General features: G+C 34.9%; 1 protein-coding gene across 1 annotated transcript in view; it reads right to left on the minus strand.

Moving 5' to 3' along the window:
* LOC130078679 (formin-1-like) overlaps positions 1 to 12500 on the minus strand; it is a 107502-nt gene that overhangs the window by 6931 nt on the left and 88071 nt on the right. The window contains 1 exon segment of the mRNA XM_056244269.1: positions 7596 to 7647. Within this exon segment, the coding sequence (XP_056100244.1) occupies positions 7596 to 7647 (52 nt within the window).

Genomic DNA, 12500 nt, shown 5'->3' on the forward strand with positions numbered 1-12500 from the left:
CTGATTGTTACTTTAGAATGTTCTCTAATTGTTACTTTTGAATGTTCTCTGATTGTTACTTTAGAATGTTCTCTAATTGTTACTTTAGAATGTTCTCTAATTGTTACTTTACAATGTTCTCTGATTGTTACTTTAGAATGTTCTCTAATTGTTACTTTAGAATGTTCTCTAATTGTTACTTTACAATGTTCTCTGATTGTTACTTTACAATGTTCTCTAATTGTTACTTTACAATGTTCTCTAATTGTTACTTTAGAATGTTCTCTGATTGTTACTTTAGAATGTTCTCTGATTGTTACTTTAGAATGTTCTCTAATTGTTACTTTAGAATGTTCTCTGATTGTTACTTTAGAATGTTCTCTAATTGTTACTTTTGAATGTTCTCTGAATGTTACTTTTGAATGTTACTTTTGAATGTTCTCTGATTGTTACTTTAGAATGTTCTCTGAATGTTACTTTTGAATGTTCTCTAATTGTTACTTTAGAATGTTCTCTGAATGTTACTTTAGAATGTTCTCTGATTGTTACTTTAGAATGTTCTCTGAATGTTACTTTAGAATGTTCTCTGATTGTTACTTTAGAATGTTCTCTGATTGTTACTTTAGAATGTTCTCTGATTGTTACTTTAGAATGTTCTCTGAATGTTACTTTTGAATGTTCTCTAATTGTTACTTTTGAATGTTCTCTGATTGTTACTTTAGAATGTTCTCTAATTGTTACTTTAGAATGTTCTCTGAATGTTACTTTTGAATGTTCTCTAATTGTTACTTTAGAATGTTCTCTGAATGTTACTTTAGAATGTTCTCTAATTGTTACTTTAGAATGTTCTCTAATTGTTACTTTTGAATGTTCTCTAATTGTTACTTTAGAATGTTCTCTGATTGTTACTTTAGAATGTTCTCTAATTGTTACTTTAGAATGTTCTCTGAATGTTACTTTTGAATGTTCTCTAATTGTTACTTTAGAATGTTCTCTGAATGTTACTTTAGAATGTTCTCTGATTGTTACTTTAGAATGTTCTCTAATTGTTACTTTAGAATGTTCTCTGAATGTTACTTTAGAATGTTCTCTAATTGTTACTTTTGAATGTTCTCTGATTGTTACTTTAGAATGTTCTCTAATTGTTACTTTAGAATGTTCTCTAATTGTTACTTTAGAATGTTCTCTAATTGTTACTTTAGAATGTTCTCTAATTGTTACTTTAGAATGTTCTCTGATTGTTACTTTAGAATGTTCTCTAATTGTTACTTTAGAACGTTCTCTGAATGTTACTTTTGAATGTTCTCTAATTGTTACTTTAGAATGTTCTCTAATTGTTACTTTAGAATGTTCTCTGATTGTTACTTTAGAATGTTCTCTGATTGTTACTTTAGAATGTTCTCTAATTGTTACTTTAGAATGTTCTCTGAATGTTACTTTTGAATGTTCTCTAATTGTTACTTTAGAATGTTCTCTGAATGTTACTTTAGAATGTTCTCTAATTGTTACTTTTGAATGTTCTCTAATTGTTACTTTAGAATGTTCTCTAATTGTTACTTTTGAATGTTCTCTGATTGTTACTTTAGAATGTTCTCTAATTGTTACTTTAGAATGTTCTCTAATTGTTACTTTAGAATGTTCTCTAATTGTTACTTTAGAATGTTCTTTAATTGTTACTTTAGAATGTTCTCTAATTGTTACTTTAGAATGTTCTCTAATTGTTACTTTAGAATGTTCTCTAATTGTTACTTTAGAATGTTCTCTAATTGTTACTTTAGAATGTTCTCTAATTGTTACTTTTGAATGTTCTCTAATTGTTACTTTAGAATGATCTCTAATTGTTACTTTAGAATGTTCTCTAATTGTTACTTTAGAATGTTCTCTTATTGTTACTTTAGAATGATCTCTAATTGTTACTTTAGAATGTTCTCTAATTGTTACTTTAGAATGTTCTCTAATTGTTACTTTAGAATGTTCTCTAATTGTTACTTTAGAATGTTCTCTAATTGTTACTTTTGAATGTTCTCTAATTGTTACTTTAGAATGTTCACTAATTGTTACTTTAGAATGTTCTCTAATTGTTACTTTAGAATGTTCTCTAATTGTTACTTTAGAATGATCTCTAATTGTTACTTTAGAATGTTCTCTAATTGTTACTTTAGAATGTTCTCTAATTGTTACTTTAGAATGTTCTCTAATTGTTACTTTAGAATGTTCTCTAATTGTTACTTTTGAATGTTCTCTAATTGTTACTTTAGAATGTTCACTAATTGTTACTTTAGAATGTTCTCTAATTGTTACTTTAGAATGTTCTCTAATTGTTACTTTTGAATGTTCTCTAATTGTTACTTTAGAATGATCTCTAATTGTTACTTTAGAATGTTCTCTAATTGTTACTTTAGAATGTTCTCTAATTGTTACTTTAGAATGTTCTCTAATTGTTACTTTAGAATGTTCTCTAATTGTTACTTTTGAATGTTCTCTAATTGTTACTTTAGAATGTTCACTAATTGTTACTTTAGAATGTTCTCTAATTGTTACTTTAGAATGTTCTCTAATTGTTACTTTAGAATGTTCACTAATTGTTACTTTAGAATGTTCTTTAATTGTTACTTTAGAATGTTCTCTAATTGTTACTTTAGAATGTTCTCTAATTGTTACTTTAGAATGTTCTCTAATTGTTACTTTAGAATGTTCTCTAATTGTTACTTTAGAATGATCTCTAATTGTTACTTTAGAATGTTCTCTAATTGTTACTTTAGAATGTTCTCTAATTGTTACTTTAGAATGTTCTCTAATTGTTACTTTAGAATGTTCTCTGATTGTTACTTTAGAATGTTCTCTAATTGTTACTTTAGAATGTTCTCTGATTGTTACTTTAGAATGTTCTCTGATTGTTACTTTAGAATGTTCTCTAATTGTTACTTTTGAATGTTCTCTGATTGTTACTTTAGAATGTTCTCTAATTGTTACTTTAGAATGTTCTCTAATTGTTACTTTACAATGTTCTCTGATTGTTACTTTAGAATGTTCTCTAATTGTTACTTTAGAATGTTCTCTAATTGTTACTTTACAATGTTCTCTGATTGTTACTTTACAATGTTCTCTAATTGTTACTTTACAATGTTCTCTAATTGTTACTTTAGAATGTTCTCTGATTGTTACTTTAGAATGTTCTCTGATTGTTACTTTAGAATGTTCTCTAATTGTTACTTTAGAATGTTCTCTGATTGTTACTTTAGAATGTTCTCTAATTGTTACTTTTGAATGTTCTCTGAATGTTACTTTTGAATGTTACTTTTGAATGTTCTCTGATTGTTACTTTAGAATGTTCTCTGAATGTTACTTTTGAATGTTCTCTAATTGTTACTTTAGAATGTTCTCTGAATGTTACTTTAGAATGTTCTCTGATTGTTACTTTAGAATGTTCTCTGAATGTTACTTTAGAATGTTCTCTGATTGTTACTTTAGAATGTTCTCTGATTGTTACTTTAGAATGTTCTCTGATTGTTACTTTAGAATGTTCTCTGAATGTTACTTTTGAATGTTCTCTAATTGTTACTTTTGAATGTTCTCTGATTGTTACTTTAGAATGTTCTCTAATTGTTACTTTAGAATGTTCTCTGAATGTTACTTTTGAATGTTCTCTAATTGTTACTTTAGAATGTTCTCTGAATGTTACTTTAGAATGTTCTCTAATTGTTACTTTAGAATGTTCTCTAATTGTTACTTTTGAATGTTCTCTAATTGTTACTTTAGAATGTTCTCTGATTGTTACTTTAGAATGTTCTCTAATTGTTACTTTAGAATGTTCTCTGAATGTTACTTTTGAATGTTCTCTAATTGTTACTTTAGAATGTTCTCTGAATGTTACTTTAGAATGTTCTCTGATTGTTACTTTAGAATGTTCTCTAATTGTTACTTTAGAATGTTCTCTGAATGTTACTTTAGAATGTTCTCTAATTGTTACTTTTGAATGTTCTCTGATTGTTACTTTAGAATGTTCTCTAATTGTTACTTTAGAATGTTCTCTAATTGTTACTTTAGAATGTTCTCTAATTGTTACTTTAGAATGTTCTCTAATTGTTACTTTAGAATGTTCTCTGATTGTTACTTTAGAATGTTCTCTAATTGTTACTTTAGAACGTTCTCTGAATGTTACTTTTGAATGTTCTCTAATTGTTACTTTAGAATGTTCTCTAATTGTTACTTTAGAATGTTCTCTGATTGTTACTTTAGAATGTTCTCTGATTGTTACTTTAGAATGTTCTCTAATTGTTACTTTAGAATGTTCTCTGAATGTTACTTTTGAATGTTCTCTAATTGTTACTTTAGAATGTTCTCTGATTGTTACTTTAGAATGTTCTCTAATTGTTACTTTAGAATGTTCTCTGAATGTTACTTTAGAATGTTCTCTAATTGTTACTTTAGAATGTTCTCTGATTGTTACTTTAGAATGTTCTCTGATTGTTACTTTAGAATGTTCTCTGAATGTTACTTTAGAATATTCTCTGATTGTTACTTTAGAATGTTCTCTAATTGTTACTTTAGAATGTTCTCTGAATATTACTTTAGAATGTTCTCTGATTGTTACTTTAGAATGTTCTCTAATTGTTACTTTAGAATGTTCTCTGAATATTACTTTAGAATGTTCTCTGATTGTTACTTTAGAATGTTCTCTAATTGTTACTTTAGAATGTTCTGTAATTGTTACTTTAGAATGTTCTCTAATTGTTACTTTAGAATGTTCTCTGAATGTTGCTTTTGAATGTTCTCTAATTGTTACTTTAGAATGTTCTCTGAATGTTACTTTAGAATGTTCTCTAATTGTTACTTTAGAATGTTCTCTGATTGTTACTTTAGAATGTTCTCTGATTGTTACTTTAGAATGTTCTCTGATTGTTACTTTAGAATGTTCTCTAATTGTTACTTTAGAATGTTCTCTGAATGTTACTTTAGAATGTTCTCTGATTGTTACTTTAGAATGTTCTCTGATTGTTACTTTAGAATGTTCTCTGATTGTTACTTTAGAATGTTCTCTAATTGTTACTTTTGAATGTTCTCTGATTGTTACTTTAGAATGTTCTCTGAATGTTACTTTAGAATGTTCTCTAATTGTTACTTTTGAATGTTCTCTGATTGTTACTTTAGAATGTTCTCTGATTGTTACTTTAGAATGTTCTCTGATTGTTACTTTAGAATGTTCTCTGATTGTTACTTTAGAATGTTCTCTAATTGTTACTTTTGAATGATCGCTGAATATTAACAAACATTTGCTATTTAAAAACACGTTAAATGAACATCCAACTGAACTTTTCAGAAAGAAAAAAAACGATGTATAAATAATGTTTTTGTGCTAATGTTCTGAGAACATTATTAAAGACCAGATAACTCTGAACGATTAACGTTACTGGAAGAACGTTTGTTCATAACTTCTTGTTCTGAGAACGTTCCCTGTTAGCTGGAAGTCATTTCTTTATTCTGTGTGTGCATGTTCTGCGTCTTATTTATTTCATTTCACTTTGTTTTGTTTCGGGTTACAAAAAAAACTCAAATCTAAACAAGGAAAAATAATCAATATGCTTTGTTTGTCCTTTTCCCCCCTCTATGAAAAGTTCCAGATATTTTCCGTCGTGCAGCATCTGGCAGTCGAACGCTTGCACATAAATCAGCGCACACAGCTCACAGTGTTCCTGTCGGGAGTCTGACACGCTCAAATACACATGATAAGACCACACGATAACACGACGCTCCTCCAGAAACATCCGTCACGACGCTCACGCTTCAGAAACACACCTGCTGCTCACACATCAAACAATCCCAGAATGCATTAGCAACTAGAAAAAAATCTGAGTCATTCAAGAGTTCGGGTTCATCAAGGACGCATTAAATCGATCAAAAGTCATTCAATTTCAAACAAATGTTGTTCTTCTAGAACCTTCTATTCATCAAAGAATCCTGAAAAGTAAATGTATCAGTTTTCACGAAAATATTAAACCATTTTCAACCACTGATAATGATCATAAATGTGTCTTGATCATCAGATCATCATATTAGAGTGATTTCTGAAGGATCATGTGACACTGAAGACTGGAGTAATGATTGATTTGATCACAGGAATAAATTACACTTTACTATATATTCACACAGAAAACAGCTGATTTATATTAAAATAATGTCATAATTTTTTACTGTATTTGTCATCAAATAAATATACAAGAGACTTCTTTTAAAAATCATACTGAATGGTAGTGTGCAATACTGAAAAATATCAATAAAACAATACAGTCTAATTAAAAATGGTATTTTACGGAATCGTGGCTCTATTAAAATCAATAGTGTGAGATTATCTTGTGGGCTATTTCGCTGGAAATGTAGAGCGCTCTAAATCACCTTAGTCCTGATGCCGTCTTAAGCCCTATTCGGGCGGTAACTGTTTCTCATGTGGACGTCCGTAAAAATAAATGAGCATGTCCCCTGAGTGATAAACTCATGCGTTCGGGTGGAGATTTACTGGCGGTGGAGGAGCGAGTTTGTAATCCCACCAATCCTCGAACGAGCTGCTCATTAGCATTATTGTCTGCTGTAAATTAAATGTCATATACTTGGAAAAATAAGAATAAATTCATATTTGATTTAATAATAGGAAAATATCCTATTTATTTGATTATTTATAACTATATACACTTTTTTATTAAAAAGATATACGCACTTTAGTTAAAATAATTGTATTTTATTTTATCTCAAAATGACGGATGTCATTTTAAAAATGTAAAAATTAGCGGAAATAAGTTAATATAGCCTAAACGCAACACAAAGCTGCTCGGTTTATTTTTTAATGTATATAATTGCTGTCATAATATCGGCCCGTTTCAAATGTTTACGTGTTTTTCTTCTCTTTCTCTTTTGAGCTGTGATGAAATATTGTTCTTGTAAATACTTTCCAGCATTTCAGTGATACAAGTGTAGGCTAGATCTTTAAAATGCATATGAATTAGTTGTGTAGCACAACAGTAATAAATGTACGGTGGTCGGCAGTGGTCAAAACTAGAACTGGTCACACTAAACTGGCCTGTCAAGCATCTTGTCACAGTTCAAATTCTCCACATTTAATATAATTTAATTTCCTACCGTATCGGAGAGAAATGTTGATATGAAGTCGCGAGTCTTTCATGCGGAGAATCTCCTCATATTAACGCATAATGATGCATTTAAAAGTTAATGGCCAAACATATCTTTATAAAAGTCCACATTGTTATTGCAGATGAAATATTATAATTAACACGGATAACATTAAATAAATATTTTTTAATCAGGTTAAACTTTGATTAGTCTAATCTAAACCACATATCCGCCATGTTTTGTAGTTTTTTAACACTTTTTACTCATGTTTGTAGTTCCTTCAAAGCGCAGTGGATTGTGGGTAATATCAGCTGTTATAGTGAGACGGATCCACACTTTGAAAACCCACTGGGAATAGTGGATCATCCGGGACTCCTGACACACTCTCTTCAGCACACTGTGCTTTGGGACACACTTATTCTAGTCTCACACACTGTTTCGGACGGATAGTGAACACTGAGACGCAGTGTGTGTGTCCTGAAGGTGTTTCATACCTGTCCTGTGCCGCCCGCAGCCGATCGTCTTCACACGCGTGCTCGGACTGTGCTGTGGACGAAAAGAAAAGAAACATCACAGAAGCTCGTGTCCACCAGCGGATAACAACATGAAACATGGAAACAGGGACTTTTCATCTCAATTTGGAGTCAATTTTGACTTTTTCCTCAGAAAATTGTGACTTTTGTGGTGGCGATTTGAGTACCCAGAAAAGCGCTATATAAATGTAACGAATTATTTTTTTATTTTTTTTTATTCCGAGGCGGAAACAAGCATCCATGATCATATCAGCATGACCCTGCAGGAATGAAAACAGACGAGATGTTTAATTTCTCTATTATTCATTCTGGATAAGATCAAACGGAGACTTTCTCCAGAGAAAAAAACAACACTAGATTTGCCAAGATACAAAAAGTCTGTGATTACAAATCCAACATCTCAATATGAAATCAAACACATAAGGCTTTAACCCTCATGTGGTGTTCAAAACCCTATAACACCTGTGGTGTTCCCGGTCAAAAATGACCGGCCCATAAAAAAAACCTTATAAATCACTCATTATACCATATTTTCACCCAATCTTGGATTCAATCTTTTTGTCAACATGTTCTCTTTCAATTAGGACTGGTTTTATATTTTGATTTGCATCTGAATAATCATAGGCCTCATTTATTTGAGAGTAGGCATTTCATTTTTTGAGTAATTTTTTTTTGAATTTTTGAATAATTTTTGAAATATTAAATAAAATCTGAAGAAAATTGGTATTGTTGATCACAGGAATTTTGTTTTGAAACTTTTGTTTTGTAAAAAATATGGCACATAGTCGAAAAGTCCCGGTCAAAAATGATTTTGACTTATAAGCTATTTTTTATAGGCCGGTCATTTTTGACCGGGAACACCACAATTGTAACAAGGTAACAAAACTCCCACAAAAAAAATAAGAAAATTTTCACACAAAAAAAGAGATTTAGTTTTACCGTTTGGGAACAAAGTCACTAAGTTTCAGTCCAAAGCGATAATATTAACTAGTATTTTCGGGAAAAAGAAAATCTTCTCCGGGTCAAATTGACCCGAACACCACATGAGGCTTTAAGTTCTGCATCAACTGAAATAAAAACGGACACTGAATCAGTAACACTTTACAACCAGACCCTATTAGAGCATTAACTAACAAGTGTGTTAAAGCATTTATTAATCTTTGTTCACGTTAGTTGATAACACAACGGTTCAGTGTCCGGTGATGCGAGCAGAGGTCCACTAACATGATGACACTCTACAACTAGCTCTCATTTGTTTACAGTAATTAATGCATCAACTCACATGAACTAAAATATTTTTGCAGCATTTATTAATCTTTGTTACTTGCTAAAAATCCTCATATTGATGATAGTTCACAGTGTATTGACTAATATTAACAGAGACAACTTTTGATCTTGTAAATGTTGAGATTAACTTGAAGTTTAATACATTTATTTTCAATTATTAATTCTTTTCATTGTTAGTTCATGTTAACCTTATTGTAAAGTGTTAGCATTGAGTCACTAGTTGTGTGTGTGTGAGTGAGCGAGTGAGTGTCTGTGTGAGTGTGTGTGTGTGTGTGTGAGTGAGCGAGTGTCTGTGTAAATGTGTGTGTGTGTGTGTGTGTGTGTGTGTGAGTGAGCGAGTGTCTGTGTGAGTGTGTGTGTGTGTGTGTGTGTGAGTCTGTGTTTGTGAGTGAGAGTGAGTGTGTGTGTGTTTGTGTGCGTGTGTGAATGTGTGTGTGTGTGTGTGCATACGTGCGTGTGTGTTTGTGTGTGTGCGTGAATGTGTGTGTAAATGTGTGGGTGAGAGAGTGTGTGTGAGAGTGAGAGAGTCTGTGTGAGAGTGAGTGTGTGTGTGTGTGTGCGTGTGTGTTTGTGTGTGAATGTGTGTGTAAATGTGTGGGTGGGTGAGAGAGTGTGTGTGAGAGTAAGAGAGTCTGTGTGAGAGTGAGTGTGTGTGTGTGTGTGTGTGTGTGTGTGTGTGTGTGTGTGTGTGTGTGTGTGAGAGAGTCTGTGTGAGAGAGTGTGTGTGTGTGTATACGTGTGTGTGTTTGTGTGCATGTGAGAATGTGTGTGTGAGTGAGTGTGTGAGAGTGAGAGAGTCTGTGTGAGAGAGTGTGTGTGTGTGTATACGCGTGTGTGTGTTTGTGTGCATGTGAGAATGTGTGTGTGAGTGACTGTGTGAGAGTGAGAGAGTCTGTGTGAGAGAGAGTGTGTGTGTGTGTGCATACGTGCGTGTGTTTGTGTGCATGTGTGAATGTGTGTGTGTGTGTGTGTTGCACTAGTGGCTCCCGTGGAGTTGCTCCATGTAAAAGTGTCTAAATGTAAGGCAGATGTGCGGCGGCCGGGCCGAGGTGCAAGAATTTATCTCAGGCCAGAGCGCGCCTATGATCTCAGATTTATTGCATTTTCCAGATTCATCCCCTTTTTTTACTATGATGGGGGACCTTTCCCACTCCCTGATTTAAGAGCGGGAAGTCTCCGAAACATTGTTCAAAGGCGAGTTTGGGGGTCTTTTGGTGGGGGAGAGTGTGAACAGCGCTTTCTGTTCTCCCCAGCGCGCGCGAGCGTGTGTGTGTGTGTGTGTGTGTGTGTGTGGCTGATTGTCTCAGGCTAATGAAGACGGGGTGAGCCGTGACCAATGGCGTTGGTCTCAGCAGGGGTGGACTGGCGCCTGTGGTCTCCCTTCGCTGTGTGTGTGTGTGTGTGTGTGTGTGTGTGCCGCGGAGAGGGATGTGTGAATTTTCTCCTCAGCTCCGTCTGTAAACATGAAACCAGTAGTGGCTAACTAGAAAGTTATGGGACCTGCACGCTGAGAAGGACAATAAACTCCGGCTTTAAAAGCCACTCGCGGCTGCGCTCTCCATAAAGAGCCTCGACTCAGGGTTCATTATGAAGTAACACGGATCCCTCGCTTTAAAACACACGTGTGATCAGACGGACACATCAATCGACTGCGGTTTCTCAGCGAGTGGATCTCTGCGGTCACAAACACGCGGAAGAGTTCATGAGCTCATAAAGCGTTAGGAGAACACACTCGACATCAGATCAAGCCAGACTGGAGATAAGAGCAATATAAAGAGAGAAAGCGAGAGATCTGCATCTGAACTCAAGCACATGTCCAGCTCATATATATCACACACACACACACACACACTAATATATGTTAATGTGAAATAATGACGCTGGGGTGTAAAAATAAATAACTAATAAGAGATAAGATTTAAAAACAGAATTATTTTATAACAAATTATTAAATGATACAAATAAATAAATAAAAAGGTAAATACAATTATGGTTATTAAAGAATCGTGGCTCTATTGGAATCAATAGTGGGAGTTGATTTTGTCTTAAAAATATGCTTAATTTGACTAATAAGCACTAATAGTATTAATTTGTGCATATAAAAATTTACTTTTTTCTTTCGATTTTGGAGTGAAATATTTGCTGGAGACTTTTTCATGAGGTTTACCCACAGTGAGAATTAATGGATGGATGGAGGGATAGAGGGATGAATGATGGAGATGATGATAGATGGATGAAGGGAGGGATAGAGGGATGAGGGAGAGATGGATTATGGAGATGATGAAGGGAGAGATGGAGGGATAGAGGGAGAGATGGAGGGATGGATGATAGATGGATGGAGGGATGGATGGAGAGATGGATGGATGGATGGATGGATGGAGGGATAGAGGGAGAGATGGAGGGATGGATGATAGATGGATGGAGGGATGGATGGAGAGATGGATGGATGGATGGATGGAGGGATAGAGGGAGGGATGGAGGGATGGATGGATGGAGGGAGAGATGATAGATGGATGGAGGGAGAGATGGAGGGAGTGATGGATGGATGGAGAGATAGAGGGAGGGATGGAGGGATGGATGGATGGATGGAGAGATGATAGATGGATGGAGGGAGAGATGGAGGGAGTGATGGATGGAGGGAGAGATGGAGGGAGTGATGGATGGAGGGAGAGATGATAGATGGATGGAGGGAGAGATGGAGGGAGGGATGGATGGAGGGAGAGATGATAGATGGAGGGAGAGATGGAGGGAGGGATGATAGATGGATGGAGGGAGAGATGGAGGGAGGGATGGATGGAGGGAGAGATGATAGATGGAGGGAGAGATGGAGGGAGGGATGATAGATGGATGGAGGGATGATAGATGGATGGAGGGAGAGATGGAGGGAGGGATGGAGGGAGAGATGATAGATGGAGGGAGAGATGGAGGGATGGATGGAGGGAGAGATAGAGGGAGGGATGGAGGGAGAGATGATAGATGGATGGAGAGATAGAGGGAGGGATGGAGGGAGAGATGATAGATGGATGGAGAGAGAGAGGGAGGGATGGAGGGATGGATGGAGGGAGAGCTGATAGATGGATGGAGGGAGAGATGGAGGGAGTGATGGATGGATGGAGAGATAGAGGGAGGGATGGAGGGAGAGATGGATGGAGGGATAGAGGGAGGGATGGATGATGGAGGGAGAGATGATAGATGGATGGAGGGAGAGATGGAGGGAGTGATGGATGGAGAGATAGAGGGAGGGATGGATGGAGGGATGATGGATAGAGGGATGTTTCAGTCCCAGCACTGCTGCGCTGGTGAGTTCTCAGTGACTCAGTGAATCAGAGACTCAGTGACTCAGTGACTCAGAGACTCAGTGACTAGAGACTCAGTGATTCAGTGACTCAGTGACTCAGAGACTCAGTGACTCAGAGACTCAGAGACTCAGTGACTAGAGACTCAGAGACTCAGTGACTCAGAGACTCAGTGACTCAGAGACTCAGAGATTCAGAGATTCAGTGACTCAGAGACTCAGTGATTCAGTGACTCAGAGACTCAGTGACTCAGTGATTCAGAGACTCAGTGATTCAGTGACTC

Source organism: Rhinichthys klamathensis, unplaced genomic scaffold (genome assembly GCF_029890125.1).
Source record: "Rhinichthys klamathensis goyatoka isolate OS25496 unplaced genomic scaffold, OSU_Roscu_1.1 h1tg000951l_1, whole genome shotgun sequence".
In the NCBI taxonomy this organism is placed as follows: Eukaryota; Metazoa; Chordata; class Actinopteri; order Cypriniformes; family Leuciscidae; genus Rhinichthys; species Rhinichthys klamathensis.